Genomic DNA, 16928 nt, shown 5'->3' on the forward strand with positions numbered 1-16928 from the left:
TTTTTATTCTTTACAAGTTAGCCCTTGACTACAATCACACCTGATGGTAAGTGATGATGGAGTCTAAGATGGAAGCGGGCTAACATGTTAGAGGAGGATGAATATCCACACCCCTTTCGGTTTCTACACGACATCATACCGGAACGCTTAATCGCTTGGCGGTACGTCTTTGTCGGGACCAATTAAGAAAACCTCGATCGAAAATCAGTTGGTTCGAACCCAGGTACTCCGACTTTTTAATCCATCATGCATAGCATTGCGCCACGGAGGCCGTCTTACACACACACACACACACACACATAATATGTGATTACATTCTGTGGTAGAACGAAGACCCACCACGTCGCATCGCAACAGAGCGGCGGGCGTTAAAAGTACCATAAAATGGCGTGATTTTGCAATGAAAATACCTGTGTACAATTTCAGTGTCGTGTATCCACAGCTTTACTTAGAAATAAGTGTGAGAACAAAACAATGCATTACTGTGAACCGATTTATTGACGGTTACCGACTTACTACCAGTTAAGCCTCAATGGATCCACGGTAGTGGCGTGCATGAGGTATTTAACTAGGGCAAACATTACACAATAGTCAATTTTTTTTTTTAATGTTTGCCATATCTTATAAATATGACCAATATTCCTCTCCAACTAGTCGGGAAAGACTGTATCAGGAGTGGGTAAGACAATAGACCAACGGGGCGGGGATCAAACCACCACCCCTCGGTGATGAGTCCGACCGCTCTTACCGTTGAGCTATTGAGGCTTTTTCATCGTCATCATCATCATATAAGTCAATGGACGTCCACTGCAGGACATAGGTCTTTTGTAGGGATTCCAAACATCACGATACTGAGCCACCTGCATCCAGCGAATCCCTGCGACTCGCTTGATGTCGTCAGTCCATCTGGTTTTTATTCTTTTCAAGTTGCCCTTGACTACAATCTCAGCTGATGGTATAAGTGATGATGCAATCTAAGATGAAAGCGGGCTAACTTGTTAGGAGGAGGATGAAAATCCATACCCCTTTCGGTTTCTACACGGCATCGTACCGAAACGCTAAATCGCTTGGCGGTACGTCTTTGCCGCTAGGGTAAGGTGACCTGGACCAATTAAGAAAATCTCAATCAGCCCAGCCGGGGATCGAACCCAGGACCTCCGTCTTGTAAATCCACAGCGCATACCTCTGTCTCATACCTTTTTAGATAAACAACTAGATTTAGCGCTTTTCCGCCTTTAGACCTACCTACTGAAGCCGGCCCTCTTGCAAAATCCGTACTTAGCGGAAGTCTACTAGCTGTAGGTAAACTACCTCCCTGCCAGATTTCATATTTGTACGTCAAATGGTTTTCGAGATTTCGTGATGGCATCTTTCGCACTTATAATATATTAAGATTCTCTGAGATAGACAATTAAAGCAATTTAAGTTTTTCAAGAAGTACATTTCTTCTTTCAATCACTACCAAAATAATAATTATTATATGACAAAGTAACAATATTAATTACCTATTTTATTTTTAGGCATTTCATCTTCGTCAGATACAGAACAAATAAAAAAAAAAACAAAAACCCATAACACCTGGCCATAAAAAGGCGGTCCACCAAAAAGGTCGCATACCTATAATAAAGGAAAAATAAAGAAAAAAAGAAAATTATACCCAACAGTGCCCGACACCCGGTGCTAAGCTCCGCCCATTCTCTATCTTTGTCACACACACCGCCTCGTCGGTTGGGACTGTTCGAACTTCGAAGTTTGAAATAATTTGTTATTTGACCCCTTGCCTTCATTCAGGGAGGATGTGTTATATTTATGGATAGTTTTTTTTCAGTGATTTATTCGTGAATGACAATGAAAATTTGAACTTTATGTGATTGTGTTTTGATGGATACTCGTATAGTGATTTGAAGTGACCTTTATTTAGGTAAGTGATTTATTTAATTTATATTTCTATTGTTTTATTAAAATAATATTAGATACAGTTATTATTAAATTGAATCTGCTTTCCCAGTCCCAATTCTAAGTGGTAGAGTCACTTTTCAATAATTTATTGACTTGACTTTTCAAAAGCGAACATACACAATATAAAGTCATTCAAGTTAACATAAAATCCTAAAATAACTTGAAATTATGAGATCGGGGTACTTATGTATTTCATTAAGTATATAGATATTTTATCTATTTAATTAATTGCCTTAACCGATTGAAATTGTTGCAATTATGGTTCTTTTATAATTTTGAACTTAACTTCATAATAATAGTCAGGAGTACTTATTTTTAATCGACAGTGGATTTCGGGTTTCTCTAAAGAATTTTGTAATTTACCTAGGTACTTATAACCTTTTGAGCATAACCCAGATGTTTGAATTAGTATAGGTATGTCTATTTTGTTGCGCCTTAATAACTTCAGACGATCAACTTGATATTCGGAATAGAATAAATACAAAAAGAGAGGGGAACAGAAATGGACCTGGATAGGAAAATAACTATTTTTTTATTCTTTACAAGTCAGCCCTTGACTGCTGATGATGCAATATAAGATGGAAGCGGACTAACTTGTTAGGCGTAGGATGAAAATCCACACCCTATTCGGTTTTTACACGACATCGTACCGGAACGCTAAATCGCTTGGCGGCACGTTTTGCCGGTAGGGTGGTAATTAGCCACGGTCGAAGCCTCCCACCAGCCAGACCTGAACCAATTAAGAAAACCTCAATCGGTCCAGCCGGGGATCGAACCCAGGACCTCAGTCTTGTAAGTCCACTGCACTTACCACTGCGCCACGGAGGCCGTCGAAGAATAATCCAAATGTTTGAATTAGTAGGTATTTGTTTATTTTATTGTGCCTAAACAACTTCAGACGATCGACTTGAAATTTCGCATAGAATAGGTACAAAAATACAAAAAGACAGGGGAACAGCTAGGCTATTCTGTAATGATATTTTTACAACTAGCACATGCGGATTGTACAAAACATCGTTAGCGAATAGCCGTGCAGAAATGGACCTAGGACCTGGATAGGAAGATAACTGTTTGGGTTGCAGGCATTTCATAAAAATTGTGATACTTTAACCCTCATTCGCACGAGTTTCTTTTTGATGGACGTTAAAAAGCGTTCCAATATAACAAATGCATTCCCAAATATATGTTCACACGACAGCGTTTTTAAAACACCACGCTTTTTTGTCGAGCAGTGTTGCATTTTAAATTTTGGACGTTGGAAATAGACATTCATTTAACTTCAAACTATATGTGAAAGCTTTTTTAACGTCCGTTAAAAAACTCTCGTGCGAATAATTAATCATCGGAAAAGCCAGAATTATACGCGAACGCAGTCGCGGGCGTCAGTCAGTTCTAAATAAATTTGTGAGATGGTAATAAAAAGAATACCCGACTGAGTTTCTTAACGCTTCTCAAACTAGGGCTCATTACTTTTTTGTTGACTGTCTACCATATGTAAAGTGGAAAACCTACGGAGAAAGCCTTGCAAGGAAAACGTTCCCCTAACCGCTGATCTACGACCATCGATCTGAAGGCATTGATGCCTGGATTTAGTAAGGCTTTGGGTTCGAGTCCTGGGTCGTGGTACTTAATATTCAGTATTTCTTTTTTCCAATAAAATAGCTTGAGAGTGGAATTAGATATATTTGTTTGATGATAACAACGAAAAGATAATGAGTTTGTTGTGTTGTTCTGATCGGCGATCTGAAGGCTTTGATGCCTGGTATTCCACAGCTATTTCCCTTTTCAAAACGCACAGCGATGCTGATTGGCGGTGTGATTAGGAAAAGCAGTAAAAAGTGCTGAAAATGAAAACCGTAGAAAACCTTTAAACGAGGAATTCTTGTATACCTATTTATAATCCGTGCCTCGCACAATTTAGTAGGCAGAGGGTTTTGGGGGAGATAAATCTTTCTAGCTGGGTTCCATATTTAGAAAACGTACCAAAAATCCAAATAACCTTACAAGTTATCCCGCTTCCATCTTAGATTACATCTTCACATACCATCAGGTGAGATTGTAGTCAAGGGCTAACTTGTAAATAATAAAAAAAAAAAAGAAAAAAATTATGTAGGTATAGATAGAATATCAGACGCCACGCGATTTCACCCACGTATACCCTGGATACGGATTAACACATAGGCCACTTTTCATCCCAGAAAAATCCATAGTTCCCGCGGGATTTATAAAAAGTGAATTCCACGCGGACTAAGTCGCGGACTTCCGCTTTCGCGTATTCTCAAGGGAACGGGAACTACGCGGGTGCAACCGCGGTGTGTCGGCTAGTCTACTAATATCATAAATATGAATTGTTTGTTTGTTGATATATAAATAAATATAGTGCGCATATGATATTGTAAAAAACTAATTTAATATTGTATTTATTTTGACTAGTGATTTTTAGATAGTGTTTTAAGAAATTTGCATGCCAGTATATGGCGAATTGTATAATGTACCTATTTCAACATTTATTGTATACCAGCTAATGTAACTGTACAATTGCAAATAAATAAATTGAATTGAATTGAATTGAATTGTTTGTGAACGCCCTAATCTCAGTAACTACTGGTCTGATTTGAAAAATTCTCTCAGTGTAAGATAGCCCATTTATTGAGGAAGGCTATAGACATTATTTTGTTCCCGTATTCCTACGGGAACGGGAACCACACAGGTGTAACCGCGCGGCGTCTATTAGTATGATTATTATTAGCAAAATTCTTCATCAAAAGAACCAATAAAATCGGACATCCTCAATAAGTATAAACAAAAGTTATTTAAAAATGACAAGAACGTAAAAATATAGAATGTTGACAAAACATCCTATGACACTCGAACTGGACCGGACGAGGTTTTAAAACAATTACTTAATTCCTTGTTAATGGATTAACCAATATTGCTTTGGATCATGAGGTCGTAGATTTGAGTCCAGGGTCGGCCAAAATATTGCTTTTTAGGGTACCATAGTCCACAAGAAGTTAAAGTTACGCACTCTCTGTCCACGGTTAATAAATAGCTCGATACGTACAATAAGGTACTACTAGAAAGCTGCAATTACCCGACTGCAAGAAGGGTTATGTTTTTCGCGCGTATCTTTTATGGATGTATGTAATTTTTATTACCTCATATCTTCCAAACCACTGAACGGATTTACGCAATTAGGATATCGTTAGATTTGTCTCTGTAACCCAAGTATTCTTAGATAGGTGAAACTAAAAAAAAATAACAAGACGACTGTGAGACGCTTTAGACTCGAGATGAAAAAAAATTTTTTTTTTACTAATATTGCAATATGGATATCAAATTCAAGTGATTTTTGTGAGGATTCTTAAATCGTATATCATGGCCATGACTGTTTTCTAATTGCTTTCTACACTTCTGGACTGAGCTTGTTTTTTTTCTTTTCAATTTTTTTGTATTTATGCAGTTGGGTTTTTTTATTTGATTAATTAATTAATTTATTTAGTATGAATATTGTACTACATTAAAAATGTCAACAAAGTAGTAAAATAAAATTTTGGAAAAAAAAATTGGATTAGGTTCTTACCTCGCCTACATGTGGAGCCTGTAACGGCTATGATTTGTTATTTACTCGTTTAATTTATAGTGTGGGGTATAGTTGGATAGGTCTTTAAAAATACAGTGGGTCTGGAAACACTATATTTCGTTTCAGGGATCTGTTTGTAAAATATTAAGGTTTTAAGTGTTCATTTTTGTTAGAGTCAAGTGTCCCCTCTCTCCCACGTATCCATAAACTGTTGTATACGGATACGTGGCTCTGTAAACGGCTATTCAAATGGGCTGAAAATAGTGAAATCGTTATCAACCCATATACGGCTCACTGCTGAGCTCGAGTCTCCTCTCAGAACGAGAGGGGTTAGGCAAATAGTCCACCACGCTGGCCCAATTGGCCCAATTGGCAGACTTTACACACGCAGAGTATTAAGAAATTTTCTGGTATGCAGGTTTCCTCACGATGTTTTCCTTCACCGATAGAGGCACGTGATATTTAATTTCTTAAAATGCACACAACTGAAAAGTTGGAGGTGCATGCCCCGGACCGAATTCGAACCCACACCCTCCGAAATCGGAGGCAGAGGTCATATCCACTGGGCTATCACGACTCATATGAAATGATATACCTAATAACTAATAGCTAGACTTTTACAAAAAACTAGCATGATAGTACAGGTAGGTGTAAGCATAGCGAAACTGCGCAGGGCAAGCACTCTAGGACATTCTCTCCTGTAGGCCTTGCATGTATTAAAATATTTATTTATTGGTGTAACTAATAATGATTTTTACAAATAATAATATTGGACAGAATTATAATTTATTGTCATAAATATCTATTGTTACTTGTAAGATAGGTTCGGCTAAGATCGTCAGTCGGGTAAGTCCGTCAGTTTAGTATTTTTATACCGAAACAATTTGATTATACAACGTAGTAAGTAGGTACAATATAATGTAGTTGCAAATATACCTAATTTCACATTAAGTAATATTCTGATGTCATATTATCAATTAACTTATCAGCTCAACTTTCAGCTATATTTATTTTTCACTACTTTATAAAATAATCTATCACATGCGACAGCGAATTAACTCGTGAAGAGAAATATACATATAGCCGACGCCCTTTCGTCCCAACGCAATAACGACATCTTCGGTTGCGCCGCTAGTGGTCGATATTTGTCATTCTCGTCGCGATGTCTCGATCCTACAATACTTTATTTATATTTCAGGTACTTCTAATTGTTTAAAATGAAATCCACCAACATGGACACTTGCTCCGACCGTCTAAGTCCATCCAGTGACCTGACAAGCGAATCCGAAACTTCACTCCCGTCGTTCACGTATGAACAGCAAAACGGCAACTTTTACCAAACGGAAATAAACGAAAAACAATATTATTCGTGCAACAAACAAAAAACACCAAGGAGCGATGACAGAAAAGAGGTTTACCTACAGGAGAGTAATAAAAACTCTTTCGAAAATTATCTATGCCCGAGAAGCAAGAAATATTTGAATTTCGAATTGAAATTACCGCCGATCAACGACGCGAACTTTTTCTCGCAAATTGTGAACGAAGACAGAACGCGCCCTTACATTAATGACGTGCCAAAGAGTTGGGTACAAAATGAAAACAATCCGAATTTAGTTGAGATAGAAATAAACAATCAGCTTGAAAATGTGAACGAGAGAGCGAGACAGTCGTATTTCGCTGATGATAATAATTCAAGGAGGTTTATAAACTTCAATTCGGAACAGGTGATTTGTGTGTGCGAGGCTTTATTGCAGAAGGCGGATATTGAGAAGTTGGCAGATTTTTTGTGGAGGCTGCCTGATAGCGAGTTACTTAGACCAATTGAAACTCTACTGAGGTATAATATATCTTGCAAAACGTGCTTGTGTAGTGTCTATAGAAGTGCAGAATGTAATTTAAATCGTTCGAGAGCTAGACTAAATTTTAGGCTTGTCTTCCAAAACCTATTTAAAAATGTCAACCAGCTTTTCAGGTATAAGTATGACGTTACATTTTGCGCTTTATAGCCACTACATAAGCACAGTGTATGTTAGTATGTAGTCTAGATATAGAAGACCTTAGAGAAATTATGATTTAAGAGCCTGCAATTGTTAGACCTTCTTCATTTTATATTAATAGATGAATGTTTGTCAGCGCTTGCTCCTACCATAGTGAGATAGGCAGTCGCCTACCAGTACGTATAGCAATCAATTTGTCCGTAGGTATTTCCGTTAAAAACACCGTTAATTATAAAAAAAATTAATAAACGGTTTTTGGGAGAGCTGTCATAATGGATTTCTCATATTATAGTGGTACCTTGGACTATTATGTAGGAAGAAACTAGTCATAGGTTGAATTACATATAATTATTTATCCGGATAAGCTAGTCGCGACTGATCGTATGAATTACAATAATTAATTCGGTTTACGTGTAAATAGTCATTCTTTATTTATTCTGTGGTGATTCGAAATTTATCATTCTGTACCGTGCTTATCTAATGGCTGACAAATTTAAAGCTTTTAGAAAATGACGAATGTCTGACCATCGCAGGCTATAAATGTAGGAATCTAACAAATAATAATGAATTAGATTGTATATCTAAAGATAATTATATTTTCAGGGCTCGTGCATTGGTCGCTTACCACCACGGCATCTATCGAGAACTCTACGCCATATTGGAAACTCACAAATTCTCTATTGACTACCACAAAGAGTTGCAGATTCTATGGATGGACGCGCATTACAAAGAAGCTGAAAAAGTCAGAGGAAGAGCTTTAGGTTTGTAACTCCTGCTAAACTAGGTATATGAGCGAAGTAAATATGAAACTACGAAGAAAACGCTAGTGAAATTCAGTATTTCTCAAATCTCGCGAGTACCATGCAATTTTCTGAACGATTTTCAGGAGCAGTAGACAAATACAGACTCAGGAAAAAGTACCCCTTGCCAAAGACAATCTGGGACGGCGAAGAGACGGTGTATTGTTTCAAGGAGAAGAGCAGGACTGCTCTCCGAGACTGCTATTATAGGAATAGGTAAGTAGCAGAGCTTTATTTGAACTTTTGAATTTTTCTCTGACTTTAGGCTATCGCCGCCGCGGGCTCACTGAACATTGGCGTCCTTTTTCTGTACTAATATTATAAAGAGGAAAACTTTGTATGTTTGTTTGTTTGTTTGATTGTAATGAATAGGCTCAAAAACTACTGGACTGATTTTAGAAATTCTTTCACCATTCGAAAGCTACATTATCCACAAGTAACATAGGCTAAATTTTATTTTGGAAAAAAATAGAGTTCCGTAAGATATTTGGGTTTTTCGGACGCAAGGTGTAAAAAATTAACTAGAAAAGTACGGTAGGTGTAGGTAGAAGTAGGGTAGAGGTAGGGTAGGGGTAGGCTAGGGGTAAGGTAGGGGTAGGGTAGGGGTAGTTGAAAGCTTACATCGAGTTTCACGCGGACGAAGTCGCGGGCGTCGGCTAGTTAGTTAATATACTCGGCTAATTCTTTTTTTGTTTTCAACAATTTTGTCGTGGCCGCCGCCCCATTTTATATGTCGCCCGGGGCAGTTGTCTCTTTTGCCCCAACATCGCTACGCCACTAACTAAAGCGTCATTAAAACCCATATTCAACTCGCCGTTGAGTACGAGCCTCCTCTCAAAATGAGAAAAGTTAGGCTAATAGTTCACCACACTGACTTCATACCCTCTGATATGCAGGTTTCCTCGCGATGTTTTCCTTTCACCGTTTGAGAAGAAATTAAATATCCCATATTTAATTTCTTAAAATGAACATAACGGGCCATGCACCTCCAAATTGAGGTCATATCCACTGGGTTATCAAGTGCACAGTGTATATAAATATACAAGCGGACGCCTGCGACTTCATCCGCTCTTAGACCTCCTTAATCCGGTCCTCTCGCAAAATCCGTTCTCAGTGGACGTTCCTACGAACTACCTCCCTGCCAAATTACAACTTTTTATGCCAATTTTATTTAATATTAAAATTACGAGTTCAGGTGAAATTGAATGGATTTAGTGAAATGTTTTATACTAAAAGTTTCCATTTCTATGAACAATCTATATAACTGCCATTTTTTTAACTGACAAAACCATGACGCTTGCCGATTCCCCCTTTTTGTGTCGCCCGGGGCAACTGCCCCCTTTGCCCTCACATCGCTGCCCCACTGATTACAAATATAGAACAATCTACAGGTACCCCAACCCTGATGAAAAGCGCGCTCTGGCGAGGAAGACAGGCCTCACCCTCACGCAGGTCTCCAACTGGTTCAAGAACCGCCGCCAGAGGGACCGCACTCCGCAGCAACACAACAGTAGACCGTGAGTATCAGCCCGTGGCGTGCACAGGGCATTTAACTTGGGTTTGCATTTTTTTCTTCTCCATTTTCTGCAAAGGTTCGTCGATGTGTTCAGGGTACGCATTTTTGCATGTATATGTGCACGGCCCTATCCACAGCCGAAATGGGGATGATGACTAGGTTTTAATATATTGATTTTTATGATACATTCGGGTAAATAAGGTCAATGTTAACTAATTTATACATAAAAAGCAAAGATTGACTGGACATTTGCAAAATAAATAAGATTATAAAATTTCAAAATCTACTAAAAATATTTTATCGTAATTAGATGAAAATTCATACAGTTTTAGCTTCCTTCCATTAATTAAATGTGACATTTTTAAATAAATGAACTATAAACATAAACGAAAATAACAAAGATATTAGTAATTTTGTTTAAACGCCCATACAAATCTAACGATCATTAATTGCCTACGACGTCATAAGTGCGTACCATTTTGTATGGGGCGGTTTTCAGGGATCCGCGGCAGCGCCGCAAATCTGACCCTTTAAATCCCTGTAGCTCCGAAAGTAATGATCGCAGATACCCTGTTACTTTTACAAAATGGCTTTACAACGTCGGCCCAGGGAACCCATATACCCCCGTATAAAAGTATATGGAGATGAAAATGATGTATAGATAAGGGTCTGGTTCTTAAAGAAAATGCATTTTTTTATCACTCTTTTAGGGCAAAATGTTCGCAGGTGTACCAAAGCGGCGAAGTAACATTGAAACTGTATTATTTTTTTCTGTTACCAAAAGGCTTAACAAACAAGAAAACGAATAAACAAACCAATCATAATTCTTAAAAAACTATCATAAAACTCAGGCTGTATGGTCAACGATCTTAGCTTGTCCCCGTTGTGGACAAATTAAAGATGAATTAAAAATTTCATAAAACGTTGTAGCAAACTTTTTTTTTAAAGTAATGATTTTATTAAATTAGAATTTACAAGATTTTTTTAAATATATAAGTACATTGCCGGGTGGTTAGGGTAGGCCTGGGCCGGTGATGGGCATTCCCTTTTAACTTATACTTATGTATGTATGTATGTATGCTGTAGCAATATAGTAAAATTCTTTTTACATCTCTCGGACCCCCAATTATCTTTATAATATCTACAAGGTTAGGTCGACTCGTGTAGGATAGTTTTACACCTCTTTGGGCCATTTTGACGGCCTCTGTGGCGCAGTGGTGCGCGCAGTGGATTGACAAGATGGAGGTCCTGGATTCGATCGCCGGCTGGGCCAATTGCGGTTTTCTTAATTGGTCTGGCTGGTGGGAGGCTTCGGCCGTGGCTAGCAGCCCTACCGTCAAGTGATTTAGTGTTCTGGTCCATTGGCCTGCTATCATCTTAGATTGCATCATCACTTACCATTAGGTGAGATGGTAGTCAAGGCTTAACTTGTAGAGAATAAAAAAACATGACGTAGTAAAAACAATGAACCTCACCTTTATTGAAAATTGGCTATAAAGATAATTTAGGACATTTTTTTACAATTTTCCATAAAATATAACATTAATATTGTTCGTAGATTAAATAAATATTAAATTGAATGAACTTGTGAGTTATATTCACCACAAGGGACCAGTTTAGATTGGCCACCGAAAAGAGTCCCATAAACCAAATATTATGATTGTTCCAACTGAGACTCTTTGTTCAAGCTTTCGGGACACGGTTTTAGCTTTCAAGGTTGTTTAGTACCTACACTGATTGTTTTAGGGTTCTTCAAAAGGTATGCCAGTTAGTGTTACGGCTATACGAGGTTCTGGGTTCGAATTCTATGAAATATTGAGCTTCACTTTCTTTAGAGAAATTGTTGGGAAGTTTGTGTTGACACATCCTGGTATTTCAGAGAGCACGTTAACTCAATTTCGGCTATTATCTTTCAAATGTATTTTGGCTATTCAAAATTTTTATTTTTACTTAAAGTGATTGTTGAAGCTTCATGCAATAACAGCCGAAGCGCGCATTAGCGTCATCATCATCATATCAGCCAATGGACGTCCACTGCCAGACATAGGCCTTTTGTAGGGACTTCCAAACATCACGACACTGAGCCACCTGCATCCAGCGAATCCCTGCGACTCGCTTGATGTCGTCAGTCCACCTGGTGGGGGGTCGACCAACACTGCGCTTACTAGTGCGGGGTCGCCATTCCATCGGCTCTTCGAACTATGTGCCCCGCCCATTGCCACTTCAGTTTCGCAACTCGTTGAGCTATGTCGGTGACTTTGGTTCTTCTGCGGATCTCCTCATTTCTGATTCGATCACGCAGAGATACTCCTAATATAGCTCGTTCCATCGCCCGCTGTGTGACTCTGAGCCTTCTTATGAGGCCCATAGTTAGCGACCAAGTCTCGGAACCATAGGTCATCACTGGCAACACGCACTGTTCGAAGACTTTTGTCTTCAGTCACAGAGGAATTTAGAGCAACGTGTTGGGTTTAAATTCTAAATCCTTAGTGATCGTAGATCGAATGCTCGGTGTGTTTTTTGAATTAATTCTTCAATTACCGAAAATTTCGAAAGAGAAAAGATAATATATGTTTCCTTTCCTTCTTGATTCATTCGCCAGATTAATAAATAAATGTCATAAAAATGCACCCACGTGCTTCATTTCATTGCTTAGAAGATAAAAATAAAATACTAAGTTGGCGGCAATTTTTTTTCACCATCACACATTTCGCTGCCCCGTGACCCTCATTAGGGGGTCATTAATCAACATTACAAAGCCCCATCGGGGCCACATGTGCATTGGCTATTGTTTATTTTTTTTGCATTTTGAGGAACGGAGCTCTGGCTAATATTTTATGTCACCCGTCAATGATGTTGCAAAGACGACACAGATCAAAAGACAATACGCCCACGGTAAAGGGGCCGGTCTCAATGGTTTCTAGATAACTAGCTAACCACTGCACTTTATGTACATAGTAGAAAATCCGTATAAGCAACGAACTCCACCCATCTGTTTAATGGATGAAAATTTAGATATTAAAACACAAAGTATATGTTGCGAGTAGGTTGCCTCAAAATCTCTTGGCCAAACTATCACTTTCAAAATGGTTTTGAAATTTAAAGGTCTTTGAATCGAGTTTTGTGCGTCGTGTTTTTGTGCCTAAGTACACAAATGTTATAAATATATTTTAAACATTCTTTAACGAATGGAATGGAAACCTACTTTATCAGCGAGTAGCAGGCTATATTTTATGCTGTACCTATTCCGACGGGAATGGAAATAACGCGACTGAAATCGCGAGGGACTGCTAGTAATCTTAAAACTTAACCAATGCCAAGGCTGTATATACTTTTTATTTTTATTGCTAGCAACCGTAGAGAAAAGTTATTGTTCTTCAAACGGCTGTGCATTGCGACCTTTTTTTGTTTTTGTTATCCGAACGTGAGGTTCCAGGTTGAAAGGATTTTAAAGTCCGTAAGTTAGGGTTTTTTAAAAAAAAGTTGACCTCTATTTGAAATACTTGCATAGTCGCAAACTATACTGGGAGTTTGTCGGCGTGATCGAATCAGTAATGAGGATATATTCGAAGAAAACCAAAGTCAATCAATCAATTAATCAATTTATTTATTTGCAGATACTTGCATGATATATATATATATATATATATATATATATATATATATATATATATATATACATATATACAGGTGGTCGGTAGATGTAGACGGTAAATGTATCTTGCCAATTTGGCATGCAAATTATTTATTAAGTATGTGTTATTAAATTAATTCAAATGACATTTTTACAATTTTAAAATTTTATAATAATATTACTAAAAATAGTTAGTGTGTAATATTCATTTTAAATATGTAATATTCAATTATAATAGAAAAAGATTAAACATGTGACAAAAAAAAGTCAGTGACATACCTCAGCGAACTGCGAATTTGAAGTGGCAATAGGTAGGGCACATAGTACCGAAAAGCCGATTGTCTTTGGGGACTGGGCTCCCAAGGTGCTGGGACATCGATCCCCCATTAGATGGACCGAGGACATTAAGCGGCTTGCAGGGAGCCGCTGGATTCTGGCGGTTCGAGACCGTCATTTTTATCTATACTTAATATTATAAAGCTGAAGAGTTTGTTTGATTGAACGCTCAGGAACTACTGGTCCGATTTGAAAAATTCTTTCAGTGTTAGATAGCCCATTTATCGAGGAAGGCTATAGGCTATATATTTAAATTAGGCGGGTGAAACCGCGCGGCGTCAGTTAGTAACTTCATATACAAGAGGCCTATGTCCAGCTATGTACGTCCATCGGCTGGTAGATAATGATGACGATGATGATGATGATGAATGTTCTTATGTTCTTAATTAATTATAAAAAATAAATCATTTTTTTAATAAATCAAGAAATTAAATATCACGTGTCTCAAACAGTGTAGGAAAAACATCGTGAAACCTGCATACCAGAGAAATTTTCTTAATTCTCTGTGTGTGTGAAGTCTGCCAATTAGGCCAACGTGGTGGACCATTGGCCTAACCCCTCTATAGCTTGGCAACTTCGTTCGTAACACTCCGAAAGGTCCGCGCGGGCCGGGGGGCGTGTAGCGATGAATGAAAAACCCACGACTGATACACCTCACTTCCCCGCACGCACGATTTCACACCCGCGAAGATTTTACCCCCGCATATCATGGGAGTGTCATCAACGAACTTGCCAGATTATAATTCTGAGAGGAGAATCGAGCTCAGCAGTGAGCCGAATTTGGGTTAATAATTGAGATATGGGTTTCAATGGAGATAAAAATAGAGGGAGCCGTAAAAATCTCGCCCAGGGTATCACCATCATCATCATCATATCAGCCGATGGACGTCCACTTCAGGACATAGGCCTTTTGTAGGGACTTCCAAACATCACGATACTGAGCCACCTGCATCCAGCGAATACCTGCGACTCGCTTGATGTCGTCAGTCCACCTGGTGGGGGGTCGGCCAACACTGCGTTTACTAGTGCGGGGTCGCCATTCCAGCACTTTGGGACCCCAACGTCCATCGGCTCTTCGCACTATGTGCCCCGCCCATTGCCACTTCAGCTTTGCAACTCGTTGAGCTATGTCGGTGAGCTGTCGGTCGCCCAGGGTATGGTAATGTTAAAACCGGCACTGGGCATAGACGTAATAACTATTTAATTACCTACGTCTTTGCCTAATGGTTCTATTGAAAAGGGGTTTTCGCCATTTTCAGAGTCGAATAACTAATTTCTCCCGCAAGCTACTAAATTACATCCATACAATAAAATACCTGCAATCTACATAGGTATTTTTGACGCCGAAAAACTTTCTAAATATTGTCCTATCCCTAATTTCTAGAGGATAGAATATACCTATATACTTTAAGCTCCATATTTTTTAAATTTTTTAATATTCTTAAACACATGATTTACGCGCTCTTTTTGTTATTTTTTTACTTGTGCATCGCTTAATGTCTTGTTTGGCTGTTGATGTACCTACTTAAGTTTTTTTTTGTAGACTGTTCATGTTAATGAATTTAACTTTATTTGTTTTTCAGGGAAATGTTGGTACCCGCACAATATGTTGGCTCTCAAAGTGGATTAGCCCAGTCTTTTATACCCAACGCGTATTATAAACTACAGGATGGACATTATTTGCATGGAAATGCACCTTAAGCTTATGTTGCCATACTTATCTTGATACGATTACTTATATTTTGGTAGTTTTTGTTTTGTAAAATGCAATTTTAGAAATAAAAGATTATATTATTTTATAAGAAATGTGTAACCCCGCTCTCGAACCACCTTTATTTCATAGCTATATTATTACATTGTAATTAATTTCTATTTTTATTATAGGAAAGAAAATTGTACAGTAAAATTTGTTATCTTCTTGTTTTGTGGGAATTAACTTGAATTGGAATTAATGTTTATTTTGAAAAAAACAGACAATCTTAAGCCGAAAAATCATTTTGATTTAATTGTAACAATACAACACTATATTATCAACCGACCGCCTAATATGATAAAATAAAAAATGTATATGGAACTTTTTAGAAATAAAACTGATACTTTAATGGCCAAAATTAGTTAGATTTACTAATTTAAGTTTATAAATGTAAGGTAAAATAGACGCGGAGCTAAAAGTCCCCTATAATGTTAAAGTTAATTTCTCTTGCAACTTGAATACAATTTGTGCATTTAAGTAATTCATGTTTAAAAAAGTACTATAATAGTATCGATTTTTATTTGATGTTTGCCAATGTTTAAATAGCAAAACTATTTTTTTTACATAGAGAAAATGATAGAGTTCCTAATGCAAAGCTCGTCATTAATTTAAATTTGTTGATTATATAATAATATTGTAGGTTATTTTTAACTATAGCTTGGCATGTAAGTTACACATAATATCTTCGTTTTTGTCTTTTAAAGAAAATGTAAAAATTATTTTATTTTGTAGTTGCGTAAGTAACTTACATCTTGTGCTCAATCAATACTTTTTTCATATCATTGTAAAATATACCTACTCGGTATTATAGTGGTGCTGTTAAGTTTAAAATCAATGTATTCTAGTCTACAAAATGCATTAAATACTATAATAGAAGTGTTTTATTTATTGATATAATACTAGCGCAAGCCCGCAACGCCACTCGTGTGATATCCTGCTTGTTATATATCCTGCGAAAACAATGGATTTTTACCGGATAAAAGTAGCCTATGTTCTGCGCCAAAGTTCAAATGATCACTGTACCAAAAATTATCAATAACAGACAGACAGACTTTGCATTTATAATTAGTACTGTTTTGGAACAAAAATAACGTTCTCGTTTCCTTTGAGATACTCTATACGTATATAATATTATAACAGTTTTGTTTATGTGTCAGCTGCTGATAATTTATGAGTTAACACTAACGTACTAAATAGACTCAATTAGAAAGTTCCAGAGATTGAAATATTTATAATAGTATATAATATTTACGCAGACTAAGACTGGATTTACAGCTGCATGGAAGACCAAAAAGCATAGCACTTGATCTACTATGTCAGTATGATACGTATTTTACGAACCTTGTCTCG

The 16928-nt window shown here is 37.5% G+C and overlaps 2 protein-coding genes across 2 annotated transcripts in view; one reads left to right on the forward strand and one right to left on the reverse strand.

Moving 5' to 3' along the window:
- The window catches only part of LOC112058104 (uncharacterized), a 120930-nt gene that overhangs the window by 64355 nt on the left and 39647 nt on the right, over window positions 1-16928 (reverse strand). The window lies entirely within an intron of this gene.
- LOC112058106 (uncharacterized) lies at window positions 1788-16454 on the forward strand. The gene is made up of 6 exons (XM_024098794.2): window positions 1788-1921; window positions 6741-7379; window positions 8143-8300; window positions 8426-8555; window positions 9731-9856; window positions 15409-16454. The coding sequence occupies exons 2-6, from the start codon at window positions 6760-6762 to the stop codon at window positions 15524-15526; spliced, it is 1152 nt and encodes a 383-aa protein (XP_023954562.2). The 5' UTR covers window positions 1788-1921; window positions 6741-6759; the 3' UTR covers window positions 15527-16454.

This window comes from Bicyclus anynana, chromosome 18 (genome assembly GCF_947172395.1).
Source record: "Bicyclus anynana chromosome 18, ilBicAnyn1.1, whole genome shotgun sequence".
Taxonomy (NCBI): domain Eukaryota; kingdom Metazoa; phylum Arthropoda; class Insecta; order Lepidoptera; family Nymphalidae; genus Bicyclus; species Bicyclus anynana.